This window comes from Siniperca chuatsi, linkage group LG11 (assembly GCF_020085105.1).
Source record: "Siniperca chuatsi isolate FFG_IHB_CAS linkage group LG11, ASM2008510v1, whole genome shotgun sequence".
Lineage (NCBI taxonomy): Eukaryota > Metazoa > Chordata > Actinopteri > Centrarchiformes > Sinipercidae > Siniperca > Siniperca chuatsi.
Window position 1 is genome coordinate 29,480,320 of NC_058052.1, and position 22,717 is coordinate 29,503,036.

The window sequence follows — 22,717 nt, forward strand, 5'->3', positions numbered from 1 at the left end:
TCTCCAAGCCCGCTCCAACAATCAGTTTGTCCTCCATTTCTGATTCTCCGCGACGTCTGAAAGGCTTTCGCGACTCAGCGTCACGCGAACTTTTCGCTCTAGTTAAAACATTTTCAACTCGCGCAGACTTGTGTTGACTGTGTGTGTAATCGCGGTCTGAACACACCTAAAGAAAGAGAGCTACGGTTTGAAAAGTTATTAAATCAATAAAGAGAAACGAAAAGAGGAGGAAACGCACCTTTAAAGTTGGTTTGCGATCCGCCAATAAACATGAAGAAGAAGAGGTGGATCAAGGACTTTTTAAGTGGAAGATTGATTCTAGTAAGAATATGAAAGTGTCCTCAAGGTACAGAGAGTCCTTTGTTATCTTCTGTTATGATGAATTATGTTTTCTGGGTCTGGAGAACGGGATGGGAGTCTCTCTTTTTGCGGCAATCTGGAAAAGTGAAGAAACTGCAGGAGGCGATTGTTAAAATAGAAACATTTAAGTGGGGATTTAAACTTTCAGCAGACAAAACAAAGACAATGTTCTTTCCACGGAAAAGAAATTACAGTAATTTAAAATTAAAGTTATATAACCAAGAATTGGAGATACATGGGAAGTGGAAGAAAGTATTAAATGTAAAGAGATGTGACAACCATCTACAGGATCAACAGCTGTCTTTAAACTACCGGGTCCACCTAAAGGACACAATGAAGATCAGCGAGACCAAAACCCTGCTGGGGGAGGACAGAAGCAAAGTGCTGGATGGACAACAGCAGAAGAACCAGGAACACCTGAAGTAAACACCAGCTGTCGGTGACACCCTCGGACACTTCCTGACTTCCTCACGTTACTCTTATTTCACCTCCACAGATCAAACAGACAGGAAGTATTAGCTCAGATTCACACAGATGCTTCAGAGCTGACCAATCAGCGATGGAGCACCGGCGTGGAGGCCTCCGACTGCAGCTCGTCAGCGATCAGCTGGAAGCAGAACAGATGTTTTCAGGCACAAACACTCAGATGATGGGACTCAGTGTGACGTTTGATCCCAGCTCATACAGGAAGCAGAGGAAACGAACCAGTGAGCAAAGGAAGCCACGCCGTCAGCGAGGCGAGAAGGTGACAGGAAGGTGCTTATACACTCCCTGACAAAAGTCTTGTCGCCTATCCAAGTTGTAGGAACAACAAATAATAACTCGACTTCTAGTTGATCATTTGTAATCAGAAGTGGCTTATATGAAAGGCAAAGGCCTCTAGATTATGCTTATTTTACCAAAATACAATCTTATCATGCCTTGATTTTTAATTATTTAATTAGGAAAGAAAGGTCAGACTTTGCTTAGACAAAAGTCTTGTCACTTAAAAGAAATAATGTACAGTACAGAACATAAAGTCATGGTGCAGTGGAAAAATAATTAATATTGTGTATGACTCCCATGAGCTTGGAGGACTGCATCCATACGTCTCGGCAATGACTCAAATAACTTATTAATAAAGTCATTTAAATGGCAAAGGAAGCGTTCTTGCAGGACTCCCAGAGTTCATCGAGATTCTTTGGTTTCATCTTCAATGCCTCCTCCTTCATCTTACCCCAGACATGCTCAATAATGTTCATGTCTGGTGACTGGGCCGGCCAATCCTGGAGCACCTTGACCTTGTTTGCTTTCAGGAAACTTTGATGTGGAGGCTGAAGTATGAGAAGGAGCGCCATCCTGCTGAAGAATTTGCCCTCTCCTGTGGTTTGGGCAGCGAGAATGTCTTGATACCTCAGACTGTTGATGTTGCCATCCACTCTGCAGATCTCTCGCACACCCCCGTACTGAATGTAACCCCAAACCATGATTTTTCCTCCACCGAACTTGACTGTTTTCTGTGTGAATCTTGGGTCCATGCGGGTTCCGATAGGTCTTCTGCAGTATTTGCGATGATTGGGATGCAGTTCAATAGATGATTCATCGGAAAAATCAACCTTCTGCCGCTTTTCCACAGTCCATCCTTCCTGCGAGCTGTGGGCCTTGGCAAATGCAAAACACGATTTTTTAGTTCTGTTTAATGCTGGTTTCTGAGCACTAATTCGGCCACTGAGACCGCTGTGTGACAGAATTCGACAAACTGTTCTTGTAGATACGGGGGTTTCTGGTGACCAGTTGTACTGTAGCTCTGCTGCAGTTGAAAAAGGGCTGGCCCTGGACTGACGAACCAACAAACGGTCCTCTCGAACAGTAGTCTTACGGGGTCTGCCTGACCTGGGCCTGTCATGAACTTCACCAGTTTCTTCAAATCTTTTTCTTATCCTCTCCACCTGACGTTTAGATACATTAAAGATGTCTGCCACCTCAGCAGGCTCTTGATGATCAGGACTTCGGTCTGTGGTTGAATCTTTGGCATGCTGTCAGAGGTCAGGATGCATTTCAAATGAAGGTTGGGTGTGCTGGGGTTCTTCTACACACCTGGGAATGTGTTAATTACACTATTTGTCACAGGTGATGCTCTAATCTGTGATTGGTTGAATCCTTTAAAGATGTGACAAGACTTTTGTCTAAGCAAAGTCTGACCTCTCTGCCTCTCTCTCAAGGCATGATAAGATTGTATTTTGGTAAAATAAGCATAATCTAGAGGCCTTTGCCTTTCATATAAGCCACTTCTGATTACAAATGATCAACTAGAAGTCAAGTTATTATTTGTTGTTCCTACAACTTGGATAGGCGACAAGACTTTTGTCAGGGAGTGCACGGCAGTCACAGAGAAGCAGGGAACCAGAATCATCCAGGCCCCGTTTGGGTCCCACAGGACTCAGCAGCACATTATTTAAACATCATACAGGAAGTGACACTGAGCCTTAAAGACATAAAGGTTTTGTCTGCTGTTGTGTGGATGTAGTCAATTAACCAGAAATGGCAAGAAATGTGGGACAGTGAGGGGAAAGGGAGACATTTATACCGTATCCAAAAGAGTATTAAAGTAAATAAGGTCGGAGGGGGAAACGGTACTAACGAGACTGACGCTGGGACACTGTGCTCTAAATAAAACATTAAAAATGGTGGGGAAACATCAGACAGTATGTGTGAGTGGCGGCAGGAAGAGGAATCGGTAGAACATGTAACTCTACATTGTAGGAAACATCAGAGGGATGATGGATAACAGACTAAAGGAACGAGGGGTGCAGAAACTCCCTTTAAAAACAATATTAAGTATGAATGTTAGAGCTCAGGTGAGAGAATTGTTGGGTTTTTTAAGGGGTACTGGGCTGTATTATAGGATCTAAAGGTAGGTTTGTTTTTTGTTTTGTTTTTTTCCTTCCCCCCTAAATCCCTGGGAAATTGTAGATTATGGTTTACTGACTGATCCACACTCCAGAACAGAAGGTGGCGGTAATGCACCATTAAGCTGGTCGCCAACCGCCGTTAAAGAAGAAGAAGAAGAAGAAGAAGAAGAAGAAGAAGAAGAAGAAGAAGTGTGGATGTAGTCTCACTCCGGTCCAGGTGGTGGCGCTAATGCACCTTAACGTCGGCGGCCAACCGCAGAAAAGAGAGAAGAGCGCGGAGGTCTGCGTGCATGTAGAGAATGACCGAGCTGCTGGGAATCAACGTTTCAAACAGTTCCGTATTAACTGGTTCCAGCGCAGAGTAAAGAGCCTGCACGGTTCCGTGTTGCATTACAGAAACGCTGGAGACGTCGGCTGGTTGACCGCGGGAAGCCAGAGAATCTCTGCGGGAGGAGATGTACCGTGGCCGGCCTCCGCCGAGAGGAGGCTACCCTCCGCCTTTCGAAGGCCGAGGCCGAGGTCCGCCGCCCGCGAGGCCTTACCCGGCACCGGGCTACAGAGATGACAGGAGCCGGCCCAGGCCTCCGTACCACGCCGGCTACCACGACCATAGTCACCCGGAGTCCTACCGCCGCTCCCCGCCGCGCAGGAGGTACCCTTCCCCCGGGTCAGGAAGTCACCGAGGCGGAGACCACTGGGCCGGTGGCCCGCCGAGAGAGGTGAGTCGGCCGGGCTAAAAACAGGGTCTCATTAATATGAAAATACATATTTTTCCAAACAAACCGCGGTTAGTTCGTGTTATCGTCTCTTCAGAATGTGTTTTAGTTGAAGTCCGCTGCCCCATTAGCCCCGATAATAGTTTGTTTATTAGCACCCGAACACCAAACTCCATTCAAAAACCTGTCAATTTACCACCGCCTTGCTTGCCCGCTGTGTAGTCACGTTACTTGTTAAGACAAGACTTTAGCATTGATTCTTACCGACCGACGCATCAAGTAAACTACCAGCAACTTATATCCATAACAGTTTCAGTTTCACTGCGTAATTACAGCTTAGTCCTTCACACAGTAATACACGGTGCTACTTAACGTTAGCAGCGTCAACCGGTTCTAAAAGTCGGTGTTTCGCTATAAAAGGTTGTTACTTTGCGGTTGTCCAAATAGCTGATTTAAAGAACACCCTAAGTGTTTGTAAAGGGGTTGAAGTAAAGTTAAATAACGTTATTTGTCGAGCAGAGATTCAGAGTTTCACTGAACTGACAGATTTATGAATGGAGTATGGTGGTTCGCTTCAGTTAACGGGAAACGACAACAAAGGACCACAAGTGTGTGTTTGTTATATAACTGCAGCTTGTAGAGACTTGACATTATCCATCACATCAGTGATCGATAATGTCCCTGTTGGACTTTAAAGGGTCAGTTCACTGGAAACAAACAACACATTTCCTCACATAGTTTGGGTTTTATCTGCTGAGGACTTCAGATGCCTGTTGTCTCTTATCTGTTAATAATCTTTCATATCGATCGATTTGTTAAATGTCCAGAAGCAGTGAAACGTGTCTTTAAAACGTCTTGTTCCGGTTTTTAAATGATAAATAACTTAAACAGGTGAAGAACTCTGTAACTGCAGACGGAGCGTTTGCTTGCTTGTTGGAGGAAAGTTCAGGAAGTGAAGTTTGCTTCAGGACGCACACCCACTGCTCTGTCGTTCACATTCACGCATGTTTATCTTTCTGTTGTCACGACAACTGAACCAGCACAAAACAGGGATTTGGTGGAGGGTCACCTGTTGACCAGGTGGACAGTAACTCCCGTTGGCTGATGAAATCAGCTCGAATCCAGAGAAACGACAGCAGCTGTGGAAGCGAAACAGCTCGTCGGTTGCTCTTCGCTCCGGCGTCTCGGTTTCCAATCAGGAAGCAGCTTTTCTTCTTCTTCTTCTTCACTGTCAACTGAACGTCTTCGGTGGACGCCGCTCTGGCCTCTGGGAAGCTGCGATGGACATTGTTTTACTGTTTTGACGTCTCAGACCAAACGATTCATCAGTGAATCGTGAAACGGATCGAATCCACGATGAAAGTCAGCTGCGGCCGTAATTGGCTCGATGATTAAATGATTGATAACAGAGACAGGAAGTTGTGTTTCAGGTTCTTCTTGTGGGCGGACAGTCGAAGAAGAAGAAGCGTTTCTGCTTTAATCTCAGTTTCGTATCTAACTGGTTAACGAGCGAACGCTCAGACGCTCAGCTTACGTTTGGTCCGCAGTAATAAAGTTGACCAGGTGTGTTCAGGTGATCAGGTGTGGGCGGAGCTCACGTTAACGTGAGACAGACTGTTGATCCGGGGTGATTTCTGTTACAGAGGTCTCCGTCGCCGCGTGGACTGGTTCCCCTCGACCACAACCTGGTCATCACCGTCGGCAACGAGCTGACTGGACCGTCTGGCTCCGCCCCAACGCGCCATCATGACAGGTATGGAAAAACATTATTGGCTTATTAGACTCGGGTCCTGGTGGATGTAGACGTCATGGACAGAAATGTCAACACGTGGTTTCCTCAAACTTTGAAATGTTCTGTTTTCAGTTGGAATATTTCTCGTAATAGTCGACGTTTTTCTGTGAAATCTACAGTTTTTCTTTTCCAAACAGCACAAAATGTTTTCTGACGTTATGACATTTGTCATATCATGCTTTCCAAAATAGTGGTAAATTGCTGTATTATCAGAAACATCAACACCGCTCGACCTCATACTTAATGATCAATAAGTATTGTATTTGCATCTTTACGTAAACTGCCCTGTATTGCCATATTTAATATTTAATATGTTCACTTCGAGCATCTTTTCAGGAGAAAACTGACTAAAAAATATTAATTAAATGTTTTATTTTACTTGAGAAATGCAGCCAACAACGATGGTCACTGCAGATGCATATCACCCACAATGCATTGCAGTCATGCGTTTGGCGCAACAAAGCGGCAGTAACGTGAAACTCCCGCTGCCTCGCCGGCAGATAGCTTCTTGCTTCATATTTCACTGAAAAATGTCGTAGAAACTAACTGCCGTTAATATCGACTCGGACCGCTGTTCAGCTCGTGTGATGTCTTTGTCCCCGACATCTTAAACGCACGGAAACCCTGCGATACGAACCCGCAGCAGCAGCAGCAGCGCTTCTGATCCGGACGCAGATCGAACCGGTGCAGCTGATTCCAAAGCGCCGCCGCGTTGAAGCGAGTCTGCGGGTGTTTCCGATGCTTCGTAAAAAAGCGCTGGCGGTCGATCCGCGATCGTTGGGTCTGAAGTGTACGAGGGAGGCGCGTCCCTTCAAGCCCACGCCCCTCCCTCTGCTCGCCAAGCGGCCTCCGTGTGACGCCTGCCGTCACGTGATAGCAAGGGCTGAGGGGCGTGTATGTAGCCTGAGAGGCCGAACCCGGGGCAAATGAACTCAACACGTTTGTTAGAGCTCAAACATTCACACGACGAGTTTTAGTGAGAAAAAGTAAACCGAAGTTTTGTTTACGTTAACTCCACGGAGCAGCTTTAAGCTCCGATGGTGAACAACGTGTTGGGGGGACCGTTGATCCTTATTGTAAAACCAGTCCAGTTAAAGCCAGTGTTTCCGTACAGAGACTACCCTCCTCGATCCGAGTACGAGCGGGGCCGGAGCCGACCTCGCAGCCGGAGCAGAGACCGGAGTCCGGACCGGAGCCGGGCCAAGAGCGTGGGGCGGAGCAAGAGTCGAGCGAGGAGTAAGAGCCGGCCCCGGAGCCAGAGCCGCAGTCCGGGCCGGACCCGGGCCAAGAGCCGCGGCCGGAGCAAGAGCCGCAGTCCGGACCGGAGCCGGGGCAAGAGTCGCGGCCGGAGCAAGAGCCGCCCCCGCAGCAGGTCCAGGTCCAGGTCCAGATCCAGGTCCAGGTCCAGAGGGCGGAGCAGAGGACGGAGCCGGGGGCGGAGCTACAGTAAAGCGGCAAGCCACGGCCGCAGCAAGAGCCGCCAGAGGAGCCGCAGTGCGAGCAGCAGCTCGAGCTCCAGCAGCCGCAGCGCAGGTGACAGCAACGGGAAATCCAGAAAAGAGTTCAAGGAGCTGGACTCGGCTCGACGCAGGAAGGAGCTGGAGGAGATGCTGAGTCTGCCGACCAAATCCATCCTAAAGAAACGCAACGACTCGGAGGACTCGCCGTCACTCAGGGTAGGACGCCGAACTAACGCTTTGACTAAAAGACTGATCAACAGAGTGCTTCTGCTCTGCCACACAAGTGTTATTTATTATTATTTAAAACACATTTTTAAAATTCTGGTTTTAATTCGGAGAAAGACGAGTAATCGAGATAAATCTTTTTGTACGTATGTAGATTAATTATCTAATCAGCAGCTGACGTAAAAAAGGCTCCACGTTCAGACTGAAATTCCATTATTGGAACAAGAACAGCGATTAAACGTTTTTGTTTATCTGCCACTGATATATTGTGTCCCTACTTTAACTGGCTTTTAGCTTTATTTAAAGTGTCACTCTGCTGCGTCTGTGTTTCAGAGCACAGACTCTCCCAGAGGTCTGGAGGGGACCAACATTTCTCGGGTGGCCGACCAGCTGCTGCTGGCTGTTAAAGGCATGGAGCCTCACATGGTGGCCTCCATGCTGTCAGAGCTGCGGTCCGACCCGCAGATGGCTCAGCGCGTCGGCCTCGACGCCGAGATCAAAGAGATCCTCAACCTGCTGGGGGGGCCGGCGGGGGCCAAGGCTCAGGAGAAGGCCGCGGATGACATCGACGACGAGGAGAAGTTCCTGTACGGAGACTCGGAGGAGCCCAAACCTTCGCCGGTGTCCGAGCCAGTCCGACACCACGGGCTGGATTTGTACGGAGACGTGACGGAGGAGGCGCTGTACGGAGACTACCCCCCGCAGAAAGCCGTCCTCGGTCAGATGTACGGCCTCCTGCCGGGGGCCTCGCCTCACCTTCAGGCCCCTCCCACCATGGGAGAGGTGGACGTGAGGTACGTGAGCCGGCCCACCATCAGCCCCGACCAGAGCATCACGGTCCAGGTGTCGAACCCCACCTACCCGCCGGGGACGGAACCGTTGGAGGAGGGCGAGCGACAGGCACTGGAGGAGTACGAGAAGATCCAGGACCTGCTGAAGACCATCGGCCTGGACCTGGGTGTGACCGAGATCAGCAAGATGGCCGCCAGGACCAAAGAGCGGCTCCACGGAAACAAGCCACCCCGAAGACCCCCACGCGCTGCAGACAGTACTCCTCCGGCAGCTCGGACGGCAGCCGCCGCAGCCGGGGCCGCAGGAGGCGGAGCCGCAGCGGCAGCTCCAGCAGCAGCAGCAGGAGTCGCAGCTGCGGGCGGGGGGGCAGCTGGAGCAGCGAAGACAGCCGCAGGAAGGACTCAGCTCTGCCAAAAACTCACAAAGACAGAGACGTCAAAGAGTCGAAAGCCGAGCGGGGCGACGCAGCAGCACCGCCGCCACAAACCCCCGACCCCAACACCCTCGCCAATCACCCCGGGGTGCCCATACCTACCTACCCCCCCTCACAGGTCCACGGCATGATGCCCCCTAACTTCCCCCCGCCTGGTTACGGCCAGTATGGAAACTACCTCCCCTACATGCACCAGCAGTGGCCGCCCATGTACCCGCCCCCCAACATGAGCCTGCCGTCCCAGACCGGCTCCGAAGACTTCGCCCCCACTCTGCCCTACAAACAGCCCTACAACAAACCGGCCCCTGAGCCGGGGGCCCAAGGTCAGTCTGATCGGGGTGATGGATTATTGAGGGAATATTTCACCTCTTATCTTTTTAATCGTAGTTGTGAAGGTGATTCCTGGCGTTCAAGCTGTTGATTCGTTTGTTATTTCAGGGCTCACTTTTAGTTTCCACTAGCGGCACCGGGCGCCCTGCTGGACGTTTGGAGCGCCAGCACAAAGTTTAGGAGTGCCACTTAAATTAACACGTTCATATTTTTTCCCATCTTGACTGTATTACTGATAAATGCTTTGGTAATAAATATAACACCACAACCCACGGCACACTTTGTGTAGCCTAAACAAGATTTACAACAATAACTTAAATAGATGTAAAATACAACAAGGGGAAGTATATTCATTATAATTTCATATAATAGTATACTATGTAGCCGACCACTAATTCCAGTTGGACAATACAGCAGTTTAAGAAACACGCAACCAACATTTATAATTTTTGTAGGTTTTGTTCCTTCATTAAATCCTTAGACTCTATTTTAATAAATACTAACTTGTCAATAATCAGAACCATTCATGCGTAACAATGAGTTCAACATTTCCAAAGTTTACTGCAGCGCGTCAGCCTTTTTATAATGTCCCGCCCCGTCCAGACTGTGATCGGTCGGTTCACGAAAAGTGTCATTGGCGAGCGCATCGACTTTATGAAAAGTTGAACATCAGCAAAAGGCGCCGCTATAGCTAAACGGCGAGCTAGCCGAACCCAAACGCTGCTCATCTTACCTCTGTGGTCTTCTGTCTTACGGCTTCAGCTGCAGAACGCGTCCACGGGGCCGTTTTCGGACGCGAGGGGTCGCGCCGCCTCCCAGCATCGGACGCTTGTCAGGCGTACCGCAAGTCGTCATGATAGACGATTGGCAGGCGCTCTCGCTCACTGAAACACTTCCTGGCTGCACCTGATTGGACGAACGCTTTCACTCGTGGGCTGTCTGCTCCTGGATTTCAAACCGGACCAACATGGCGGCTCGTTCAGCGAAATGTGTTTCTGAAAACATCTCAGGCGAGAAATAAGCCGTGCGGCTGAATCTGTCTTCGTTTTAGATCGACAGTGGCCAGTTTAAACGTTTATCGAGAGTTTTCCAGAGGCGGCGAGTCGCTCGACGCCCCTGATTTGCATAAAGTAGCCTAGATTCAACTTAATGCAAATGAGAAACGGCCAATGTGACGGCCCGTCTCTCGAAACGCTACGCTACCACAATGCATTGCAGGGCTTTCTGCATAGACGGTGAATGAAAGCGTGAAAATGACGGATCCCGTGGACACGTACCATCGCAGCTGAACCGGTATTGAGGATCTTGGGGAGGATGTGGGCTGCTGCATAATCGAAGTTGGCCGACGTCGCGTCTCTCTCGCTCTTGTTTTTGTATAATGGGCCCTCAGAGCGAGCGCCTGCCGGGCCCTCAGAGCGAGCGAGTGCCGGGCCCTCAGAGCGGCGCCTGCCGGGCCTCAGAGCGAAGCGAGTGCCGGCCCTCAGAGCGGCGGCGAGTGCCGGGCCCTCAGAGCGGCGGCGAGTGCCGGGCCTCAGAGCGGCGAGTGCCGGGCCCTCAGAGCGGCGCCTGCCGGGCCTCAGAGAGCGGCGAGCGGGCCTCAGAGCGAAGCGAGTGCCGGGCCTCAGAGCGAGCGAGTGCCGGGCCCTCAGAGCGGCGCCTGCCGGCCCTCAGAGCGAAGCGAAGTGCGGGCCTCAGAGCGAGCGAGTGCCGGGCCCTCAGAGCGAGCGCCTGCCGGGCCTCAGAGCGAGCGAGTGCCGGGCCCTCAGAGCGAGCGAGTGCCGGGCCCTCAGAGCGAGCGCCTGCCGGGCCCTCAGAGCGAGCGAGTGCCGGGCCCTCAGAGCGAGCGAGTGCCGGGCCCTCAGAGCGAGCGAGTGCCGGGCCCTCAGAGCGAGCGCCTGCCGGGCCTCAGAGCGGCGCGCGCGCGGGCCCTCAGAGCGAGCGAGTGCCGGGCCCTCAGAGCGAGCGAGCGACCGCCCACAGAGCGCCTGCCGGGCCCTCAGAGCGAGCGAGCGACCGGCCCTCAGAGCGCCTGCCGGGCCTCAGAGCGAAGCGGCGACCGGCCCTCAGAGCGCCTGCCGGGCCTCAGAGCGCCTGCCGGGCCCTCAGAGCGCCTGCCGGGCCCTCAGAGCGAGCGCCGGGCCCACAGAGCGAGCGCTGGGTCGGTCCTCAGAGCAAGCACCTGCCGGGCCCTCAGAGCGAGCGACCCGGGATTTGTCCCTGTGCTCGCGATGGCCGGTCCGACTGTTCTTTCTTTTGAAAAATGAATCGATAGTTCTTTTCATTGCCACCAAAGAGCACTTACGGACCGGACACACACACACACACACACACACACACACACACACACACACACACACGGAAGGCGAGTCCCCACACTGTGACTGTGTAAACAGATTTATGTCCCCACAACATGAGTAAGACACGCTCACACACACACACACACACACACACCAGTTCCCGCTCCCTCCTGGTGCTTTCACGTGATGTACGATGATGATTTCAAAAAACAAAACGAACGGGGGCGCTGGTGCTGCTAAATAAACTGTAGTGGCACTGCGGAGCCCTGTATTCTCTGGCCGTGTGTTGTCATGCAGCTGGATTAGGAAGTTTAATTCCCGCTCGTCGTGTCCTCAGGTTTGGTGAAGAGTTCTGTTCAGGACGGCGAGAAGGGAAAAGTCGGCAGCCACGACCGGAGAGTGTCTGAGGAGCAGAACAACGAGAGCCAGAAACAAAAGGTTTTTCCTTCACCGATCACGTTCGGTCATAAATTAAACTCCTCGCAAATACGAGTGCAGGTGAAACCGGTGTCATCAGGTGAGTCGAACCTGTTTTATGTGTTCAGGTTCTGGAGGAGAGAGAGAAGCTGAAGCAGGAGAGAGAGATCAGGATGAAGAAAAAGAATATCTGATGAAGGAGCTGGAGAGACTCAGGAAGCAACAAGGTGAGTTCACACATGTTGTTCACCTGCCTTCACCTGCCCTCTGCATACCAACATGTCGGGATATAAACTTTTACAAACTTTGTCTCGTCTCAAAATGAAGTAACTGCAAACCGAACTCTGCTCTTGTTAGATGCCAGTAAAAGCACTAAAACAAGAGTATTACAGGTAAATATTACAGGAGTTTTCTGTGGGGCGGCGGGCGGCTCTGCAGGTGCTGGACTGTGAGTGTGTGTGTGTGTGTGTGTGTTTAAATTAAAACTGTATTAAGCTTTGTGAACTTGAGCTGCAGGTATCGCTGAGCGTCACGCACCTTTACAGACAGTGTTGTTTCGCTTGTTGGGTTTTTTCTACGTGTTCTGTCGTGTTTTCAGGCGAGCTCCTGAGGAAGAAGCGCCGGGAGAAGGACGGCCACAAAGACCCTCTGCTGCAGGAGATCAGCCACCTGCAGGAGGAGGTCATGACTCAGATCTCCAACCTGCGCAAAGAGCACGAGGTCGCCGAGAAGAAACGCAACGAGATCGACAAGGTGGCGCTTATCCTCGGCCTGAACCCGTCGGACCGGCCGCGCAGGACCGGCAAGCCGGCCGCGGAGCAGCACGAAGAACCGCCGCTGCCGCTACCAGAGAAGAAGAAACGGGAGCTGGAGAGGAGTCCTGAGGGTCGGCAGGCAGCCGGCAGCTCCAAGATAAAGGTACAAACACCTGCAGAGGAGGTAAAACAGGAAATACTACAGTTTCTGTTCTGAATCATAGCTAGGGCTCATTACTGTCCGTTTGTGTTGTGCTAAATTATTTCCCTGAATTTATTAATATTGATTTATTTGGTAAACATTTTAAAACCGTTTTTTGATTAAAATAATGTTTTTCTTAATTAAAAATGTAGGTTGAATATTGTGAACATAAATAATTAGTACATTTATCTGAGTTCACTGAAAGGGGGTCGCAGCTCTCAGACGAAGGGTCAGTTATGATTTCTGATGAAAACGCAGATTAAAAGCTAAACATAAAAGTTCTGAACATTTTCTGACCTGTAATGGCGTTTTGTGTGTGGGCAGACATGTTGCATCTAAACTGCTTTTATTTTTATTATATTTTACGTATATTTTTGCTGCTCAGCATCAGCTGAAACGGGCCGCAGCGTCACCGTTCACCCGAACACTCGACGCGACCGAAGCTTCGGCTCCGACTGCGAAACCTTCAAGTCGGCAGCTGCGATTTCAAAATATATCGTTTGTTCTCCTATAGAAGCCGGCCTTCAGATAATGGCTGGTGTTATTACCTGTACTATAACGTCTCACCTGGTAAATTCAGTATGATGTACATTTCCACAGCACTAACTGCATCACTACAACAACAGTCAGTAAATCCCAGTTGCTTCTACTTTGCTGTTTTTTCACATTAAAAGCCCGTCAGGAAAGGGAGAGAGCCACTGAAAGGCTTTTAATGTGAAACATCTGTGCTGGAAGTGTTGAGTTTTATTGACTGAAGCTTAACTGATGGACAGCAAAGTAGAACCGGCCTCTATTTGAGAAGTCACAGCATCGCATGTTTGTTGATCATTCGCTGCGTCAGGCTGTTGATTAGGGCTGCCCCCCCCCCCTAATAGTCGACTAAACTGCTAGTCGATGAGACTCTGCATTCGGTAGCTGCTCCTCGTCACCGAGACAAACCTATCGGGGGATCGTTGCAACATGGACATTTTTTCTTGTAACACAGGAAGTCACTTACCGGCGCGCTGCTGCTAACTATACTAGCTGCCATTAGCTAGTTAGCTAACTTAGCAGTCCTATTAGCTGAGTCTGCCCGGACTGGAAGCTCGGAGCACCGTGGGAGCGCTGGTGTTTGTTTACAACGCTAGCGCAGGAGCTGTGGACCGCTGGCAGGAGGCCGTTTTCAGGCCCGGGGCGGGGGGACGCAGCAGGACCGGGCTCAGCAGCCTCCTAGTTTACACGGGGCCGAGATCGAACACAGCCTCCGAGACTGACGGAGGTCGTTTGACGACAGGGAATACGGTACCGAGGCGATTTCCAGCGGCTCCGACCAGGACTCTGACTCCGTGGCGACAAAGACACGGCGGGTTTAGGCGGGGACAGGAGAGGCGTGAAGCGGCAGAGGAGCGAGTTTATAGCTAGTTAATTTGTAAGTAACGTTATACATCATCCACCGTATTGATAAGTCTGCGAGTATTTGTTTTTGTGAAGCTGGAAGTTATTTATTCCCGTGTTTCGAACAGCGAGACTTGAGTGATCCGACGCGTTCAGAATCATCACGGCTTCTGATGTTAGCAACAGGCGGCTCGCTTCGTGCCGCCTGTAAAATCTGTATCTTAAGGCTCATTATTACTAAACACATTCTTCTTCTGGAACTCAAACCATTTTCTGATGCCAAAAATATAAATTTATATAGTTTAATATAATAAACGTTCGACTAGTCGACTGGGAAACTCTTTAGTCGGGGGCGGCCCTACTGCCGATGTTTTTCTTCTTCTACTGAACATTTAAAAAAGGCTTCTTCCTCGTTTTGATTTGAATCACAACCACCTGTCTTCTGTGCAGCAGCTCTTATTTGCAGAAGATTTTGTGAACGTAAAAAGTTTGTTCAGCTTACAGAGAAATCAGACGTCAGATGTTTTAAATATAATAAACGTTACTTGACAAGATTGTCTGATCTTGTCCTCTCAGCTTGAACATAGATAGCTCAGTTAGAAGAAGGTAGTTTAGACCTTTTTAAATCATTGCGGGTTTGTAGTTTGTTAAAAGACACAAAACGTAAGCTTGTTTTTTCTTTGCGACTCTGAGCTCTTGAAAACAAATCGAGCTTAAACGTTAAAGCGAATTAGAAGTTACTGTCGGTGTAAAAGCGACTGCCGGATTCTCGCAAAATACGTGTTGACTTAACGTCTTCGAGGCTGGAACTCAACGAAGGTAAGAAACTTCTCAATTTTCAGATTTTGTGGAGCCGAGTTTTAAAGATGGAACCAGAATGTTTTTGTGAATCCTGACTGTCGACTTCCACCCGCCACGTTGACTCTCCTCCATCTTTGTTTCTTAGCAGACCTTGGCGGCGCCGTCGTCGTCCTCGAGAGCGTCCCCAGACAAGCCGCCCGTCACTGCCCCGGCCCCGCCTCCGACCCCGCCCCCGCAGCCGTTTGAATACTATGACGCTGGAAACCACTGGTGCAAAAACTGTAACGTCACCTCTGGTTCCATGTTTGATTTTTTCACGCACTTGCACAGCAAAACGCATCGAAAGGTTTGTGACAGTTTTTACATTTTACACCAGTTTTACAAGATATGTTTGTCCGAATATTTCGGCTGTACAAGACAAAATCTCCTTTTTCTTTTTGCTTTGGAAGGAATTGGTATTGATATTCATACCTTGACAGTCCTTTTATGTATTTGTTCCTTTACATTAAATTTCCCCTTTCTGTTGGCAGACTCTGGACCCGTACGACCGGCCCTGGGCTTCCACTCCCACCAAAATCATCAAGAACACGCTGTCAGAAGAGAAGCTGACAAAACCCGCCAAAGGTACTCGTACCGCACATTCATCGTTTCCCTGAAACGACGCCACTTTTCCCCAATGATCCTGGTGTCCGAGCCGCTGAATTTTGTTAGCCGTCTTCTGCTTCCAGGTGGAGCTCAGTGCGGATCTCTGCTGCAGTTTCTCTGTCTCTTAATGAAAACAGTGCTAACGAAGTGACAAAGACGCTCGTCGAACCACAGAGGAGACTCCTGTCCGCACCTCTGATGTCAATTCATTTGATTTCCATGTCTCATCCTCAAAAGAAGGCTGCTGTAAATGTAACATACCGCAGTAACCGTTGGAAAAGTGCTTTAACGTCTCATTACAGGTGTGTCAGTCCGCTCATTAGCCCAAAATTACTCCTTATTTTACTACATTTCCCTCAGTGACCCTGGTATCACTGAGCAGTTAGCACTTTGCCATCGGTTACCGCTCTGAACTATACACCATCTATATTTTCAATACTTTATAATCGAATGTCACCTCTCTAACCATCCTGTCCTGACAGGTACCGGCAATGGAGACGCCCAGCAGGTAAACATGATTGACAGTTTATTTTATCGCCACCTGTGGGTTTAAAATGTGTTGCGTGTGTTTTGCTGCAGGTTCGGAGTTCTTGCTGCCCGTCAGAGGATTCTTCTGCCTGCTGTGCAAAGAGTTTTATGGAGACGCCATCTGTGCAGAAGAACACGTCACCACACATGCTCACAATGAGAAATACAAGGTATTTAACTGTTGGAGCGGAGAACCTCCACATACGGACAAACGGAGGTAGTACAGGCCTTTACGGGCCTTTTCCACTGCAGGAGCTTATCTAAACGTATCATGAACCCACTGTCTGCGGTTCTGCTTGTGTTTCCACTGTTCTCCCGGCGCTTTGGCTCAGGAGGTGAGACTAAATCCACCAGTTTGCAGAGGCAACATGGCAAACAATTAATACAACAATTTAATAATAACTCGGGACATGTAAGTTTGTTTCAGTATGCAGGTGATCTGCGTACGTATTTTGCTGCCACTTTTTCCGTTGTTGCCTGTCCCGCAACCACACTTGCCTACAAAATAGACCATAACAATGACGCTTGTGACCGTTTTAAAGACCTGTATCCAAAATGTTCTGGTTCGTAAACGCAGTGGAAACACCAGGCAGAACTTACCGGGTTCTCAAGCTCTGTTATTGGTTCCTGCAGTGGAATCTGTCCAGTCAGTTAGTCTTTGTTTTACCGGTCCAGGTTTGGTGATATCTGTCCACCACGGCACAGTGGCATTTCAAAATTCAACAGCAGTACGTCTAAAATAAACAGCGTCCCTGTTACTCTGGAAAATCCACAGAAGACACGAGAGACTCTGTTTTTGGTAGAAAGTGGATCATTAAAGGTCTGTGGATTACGCTGCTTACACGTCATGAACAATAATAATAATAATAATACCTTTCCAAAAAAAATTAAAGTCAAAAAGATCCAAAACAAGATATAAAATAATTTAAATAGTTACAACAAATACCATCAGTTAATACAACACTACGTCGATTAACTCGGAACTTGATTGTTTGGTTTTCAGCTCTGAGTCGGATGTTATCAGAGCTCATAAGATACGTTAATGAGAAAATAGATCACTTCATTATTACAAATATGATGGAGAAACAAAAGGACAAACTCCTGAAATGATCTGAGACGCTTTTAAGGCAGACGTTAGAGGAATAATCATTTCCTTCTCAGCAAAGAAAAGGACAGAATTAGATTCACAAATCAAACAAAAGATATTGCAGCTTTAGAAATGTCTCATAAAACATCTTTACAAGAGTTGGAAGGCAAATTGTCCAAACTTAAACAAGATTACGAACTTTTAAAGAGGGCCAATAATTATAGATTTAATTCAAATAAAGCATTTTATTAAATGGCTTATAAACATTTAGCAGCGCTTACGAAACAAATACAAGCCAACTATTAATTCTGAAAGATGAGGATTCAAATTCATTAATCAGGAGTAAAAAAAATCTTTTCATGAACATTTATATAAATCAGACAAATCTGAGTTTCCCAGTTGTAACATCTTTAGTGAACGATATTTACAAGTCAGAAACTGGTAATTACAGTAACTACCACTCGAATTTAGATCACGATTCTCGGGGAAACCATTATATAAATAGAAAATATATTAAATTGAAGTCCAATTATTGAAGTGCGACAGTTTGACAATGTTTGATCCATTGTTAAGCAAATAATTGTTCCACCGCCAAACATTAGTAATAAAAACAGACTCGTGTGTACGATCCCGTAATTCATGTTGACCATAAATCTGCCGGAACCATGAAATAATGCACTTTCCACATTTCTGCTCAACACTTAACAGACGTGTACAATGTTCAGAGCAGGCAGCATTTAAAGAAAAGTTGCAGGAGAGCGTTAAGTAACATTTCTGTAGCGTAGCATCAATCCCTTGCTTGTGTTTTATTGAACTGTTCGAGGACGTTTTCCTGGCCTTGGTAGCTTCGTCATTTATGTCAGAATATGTCAGAATCGTTGTCATGTCAGAATGAGATCGCATAAAGACATAAATCGAGATTGAAACAATAACGCGTGACATGAACGCAGCAATAACCAAAGTAGATGTCAAATCATGCCAATATTTCCAGGCTCTAGTTAAAATTACCTCATACAGTACATGTTTCAGTTATTCTACCTCATTTCATGTTCTGGTTACAAAACTGTTTGTATGTCAGGCAGAAGATCTTGATGTAATTTATTCACTCTCTTGTCTTTCTGTTTCAATGCCTCCTTCACCAGAAACAAATGTACGAGAACCCGTTGTACGAACAGAGGAGGAATCTGGACCGCCAGGCAGGACTGGCCTTAGAGACGAGTGGGAAGAAACGCAAACATGAGGACGATGAGAAAAGCAGCAAAGACAAGGAGGAAAAGTCCAAACACAAAAAGGAGAAAAGGGACAAGGAGAAAAAGAAGGACGAAGATGACGGTGTTCAGAAGGAGGAGAAATCTAAAGTTAAAAAGGAGGGGGAGGAGGATAAGTCTAAGCCCAACAAGAAAGAGGAGGATTTTAAAGATGCCAGAAACCTGGAAGAGGAGAGGCCTTCGTACAGCAAGAAAGACGAGGATGAAAAGTATAAGTTCGGCAAAAAGGAAGATAAATACCGCTACAGCAGAGAGGAAGAGGAGAGGGGTAAATACAGCAGAAGAGACGAGGACGACAGATACAAATACAGTAGAGAAGAAGAATATCGGTACAGGTATCGCAGGGAAGAAGACGACAGATATGACGACCGTCCAAAATATGGTCAGAGAGACGACGAGGACAAGTATAAATATGGTAAATATTCAGACTACAGATCCAAATATGACCGAGAGCGAGATGAAGGAAAACCTAAGGCTGAGAAGGAAGCTTTTAAAAGGCTTGAGCCGGGGAAAACGGAGGTCAGCAAGCCTGAACCACCACCAAAGCCCTACGACCCACCCAAAATCCTCTGTGGACCCAGTCCGGCCATGAGGGCAAAGCTCCGCAAGCAGAGTCTGGAAACTGGCAAACCGGCACCTGCGGCCTCGGCCGCTTCATTCGGAAAGTTCACGTGGAAGAAGAGGGAGAACGTTCTGGCAAAGGAGGCGGAGAAAGTGGCCGCAGAGTTCATCAAGGAAGACGAAGAGGCTGTGAAGCAGAATCCAGTCTCGGTTGAGGATTCTTTTGCAAAATCTATGGCCGTTGCGAAGGAGATCGCCCAGAAGCTGGGGGGCCAGAACATGGCTACTCCCTGGGTGTCCAACGGAGCCAACCGGGGCAGGATCCGGCCCAACCTCCCTGCACCCGCTACAGTCCTGAGGAAAACGGCCATGATGGGTAAACCTGCACCTCTCAATACCTTCCTCTCCATCAGACCCCAAAACACCACTTTACCAGGGTCTCCTCCAAAAGACGGATCGGTATTCCTTGACCCTCTCACAAAGGCTCTAGATGCTCAAAACGCACTGCTGGAACCTAAGTCACCAATACCTGGGCCAACTGAGGCTACGTGTACACCGGTGGTTGCTATACCAGAGCCATTTAAGGCTAAACCGCCGCCACCGGTGTCAAGACCTGCACCATTTGAGGTTAAACCTGCGCCACCAGTTTCTAAACCCGCCCCAATCGAGGCAAAGCCTGCGCCATCTGAGGCTAAACTTGCACAACCAACAATGATAAAGATAGTCTCTGATGTGGCAGCTCCTGGCGTCCCAGAGAGCGAGCAAACTCGTACGGTGTTCGTCAAGCCTCCACCATTCATGAACCTGGGCGATGGAGCACAGAAGTCTGAGAAACTTAAGAGTAACCTAGCTGCAGCCAAAGCCCAGGATTTATTTGACATCTTCTACAGCAACATTGGCCAATCAGGTGCCTCCTCCATCACCAAACCAGCAACAGACAGCAGAGCTGACGGGAGTAGCACCAATAAAGGTCAACTTCCTACCCCGCAAGCACCAAAACCACAACCTCTGCTTCTTACCCAGTCCCAACCTCCAAGTGTGGCCGATACACCTCCGCAACCAGACTCAAACAATTTCACACCCAGTCCCCAAACCCAGTCCGAATCAGACATTCAAATTGCATCCGTTTGGTCCTTGCAGCCTATCCCAGCTCAGTCACCCGAGGTGGCTCCATCCGAAACTACTTCACAGACAACCCAACCAAAACTGAGTACACCAGCCCAGCCTGAGGCTCAGAGTGTACCCCAAAACCAGCCTGAGGCTCAGAATTGTGAGTCCACAATCGCTCTACAAACCGAGCCTGCCGAGCCAGAACCAACACCTCAAACTCAGTCCCAGCCCAAACTGGCTCCTCAAATCCAAACAGAGCCACAATCTGAACCCCAACCAGACCAGGACAGCCAGCCCCAGTCCCATCCAGAGACCCATCCTGACCCCCATCCTGACACAACTCCAGAATCTGAACCCAAACCAGGCCCCAAAACTAGAGGCAAAACAGCTTCGACAAAGAGAACCCCTCCTGCCCCCCGCCCTGTCCGACAAACCAGGTCCCAAACCAGATACCAGACCCGGCGGCAGCAGCAGAGCCAGTCCGAGCCAGAGCCTGAGCCGGCTTCAGGAGATTCTGACTCGGCAGCTTCAGACCCAAAGGGCCTGGACACGTCAGATCCTGGCTCTGGATTGCATGCGGAGGAGGGGGCACCTAGTGAGGGGGACCCTCAGATGATGGCGATCACCCCTGAAACCCTGGGCCTCCCCTCCGACATGACCTCTCTGGACTTCGAGTACGATTTTAACTTTGAGTAGGAGCTGACCGGACTGTGTGACGGGAATCTGGGGTGGGGGTTTCTTTAAAACTACTTGTATATCCAAGACGTTCAGAAGATCATAAGCCACAGTCTTTCATCAATAATTTAAAGGCAGCTGGAAGCGGCGAGAAAGACACTCGCGCTGACGGACTTGAGACTTTTTAAGACATTGACCTTCATCTGTTTAAAGGACCAGTTTGACGTTCAGTGAAACCAACTTGTTCTCAGTCTTCTTCATGTTTCAGACGGATATCAGTTTCATTCCTGTGCGTCCGGTGCAGAGATGGTTCAAGGACTTCTCTAGTCCTGCACGGCACACAATCTTATACTTTTATTAATAACAAAAAGTCCCCCTAAAGGGACAAAAACCATCAGAGAATTTATGAATATGGGGGAAGACGGGATTTTTTGACATGAAGAAAAATGTAAAATAGTTTTAGGCCACAGTGGAGCTCTGTAGTTATAAGCTGACTTTATGTGACCAGAAGGTTCTGGGTCTGTTTTTCATGGATTGGGCTGGGCCACTTAGTTCAGTGACTCCCAGTCTGGGGTCCCCCAAGGGGTCACAAGTTAATTTTAAAGGGTTGCAAGACAATAAACAGGACAGGAGGCTTAAAAAAACAACTTTAAAACTATTTTTCAGATGTTTTTCTAATCTTGCTGCTTGTTTCTTGTGAATTACTGAATATTTCCTCTTCAGGCGTCTAAAATGACTCCAGTAATCACTTTTTGGTTGTAACCCACAGACGTGTGGAACCACCGTCTCATTTTAAAGCGGAAACTGTTATGAGATCACATGTTCAGCGATCTCTGCTGTCCACGTACTTTTGGTCATGTGGTGTATATCAGCCTCCGCAGACGATACTTGTCAGTGGGATAAATTAATTGAGTTTTGACTCTTCGGGGGGGAATTCCTGTTGATCATGAAAATGTAAACTGACGCAGAGTTGAAGCTGATATCTGCCTCTGTGGAAGACGGACGTCGCACTGTTCCTTTAAAAGCTCACGTTTTCTCCCTTCGGCAAACCCTTTGCTTTCTCCTCCCGCAGGTAAAGTACTGTTGTTTTCCTTGTTTTCTATTCAGGTTCAGTTTATTTTTTCCTCTGAATGACGACAAGGTGTTTTTCGATGCAGAGTTCACTCAGCTCAGCTGGTGAAATAAAAGTCGCAGCACGGACCAAAAACAGCTCATTTAGTTAGAAAAGCTGCAGTTCACGTGTAAACTGAAGATCCAGGAGCTGATTCCTGTTAAACTGCGTCAGGTTTTCTCCCTGCGTCGTGTTTGACGCGCTGATCTGTGGTCAGTGTGAGTCAGAATACAAACAAACTGTTCGTCTTGTACAAATGTGTTGCTTTAAGTAGAGTTTTAATAAAAGTTAGTGAGGAAACAGCAGCAGGTCTGTGTTGTGATTCTTCACAGGAGTCTTAGTGTATGTAGATGATACCATTATGAGTATTTAATATTATACGTACAGTATATATATTGTTTTTAATGAAAATAGTTATTTGGTGACATAAAACTTTCTTGTCTTTTTCTTTCATGATCTCAACAAACCATTTTTCTGTCTCTGTCCTCTTCATCACTGGTGGAAAGTAACTAAGTACATTTACTCAAACTCGTATTTCCATTTAATGCTACTTTCTGCTTCCACTCCTCGTCTCAGAGGGAATATCAGACGTTTCACTGCGTTTGTCCGACGGCTTCAGTTACTTTACAGATCACAGCGTTTCATCCCCTTCCTGTCCGGTGGAAACCTCGTATCTCCAGGTGTTTGTGACGAGCTGAAGGATGAAGAGTTTCCTTCACGTGCTGAGGAAACTCCTCCTCCTCCTGAAGCTGAATAAACTCTTTAACCCCCCCTCGGATCAGCTGGGAAACGCATCGTCACAGAGCTGAAAACAGGCTGTTTCTCTGAGCTCAGGAAGACTTTTTAGAGATACGAGGTTCTCACAGGACGGCGACGCTGCAAACACG

General features: G+C 48.3%; 1 protein-coding gene across 1 annotated transcript; it reads left to right on the forward strand.

Annotated features, from left to right (window-relative positions):
* The first annotated feature begins 2,370 nt into the window (after nucleotides 1–2,370).
* znf318 (zinc finger protein 318) lies at nucleotides 2,371–22,135 on the forward strand. The gene is given in 13 exon segments (XM_044213508.1): nucleotides 2,371–3,970; nucleotides 5,611–5,720; nucleotides 6,874–7,435; nucleotides 7,778–8,462; nucleotides 8,465–8,992; nucleotides 11,634–11,734; nucleotides 11,842–11,896; nucleotides 11,899–11,940; nucleotides 12,312–12,631; nucleotides 14,991–15,191; nucleotides 15,376–15,469; nucleotides 16,070–16,188; nucleotides 18,248–22,135. Coding segments are annotated over 13 exon segments (5,574 nt in total). The 5' UTR covers nucleotides 2,371–3,706; the 3' UTR covers nucleotides 20,741–22,135.
* The last annotated feature ends 582 nt before the right edge of the window (nucleotides 22,136–22,717 follow it).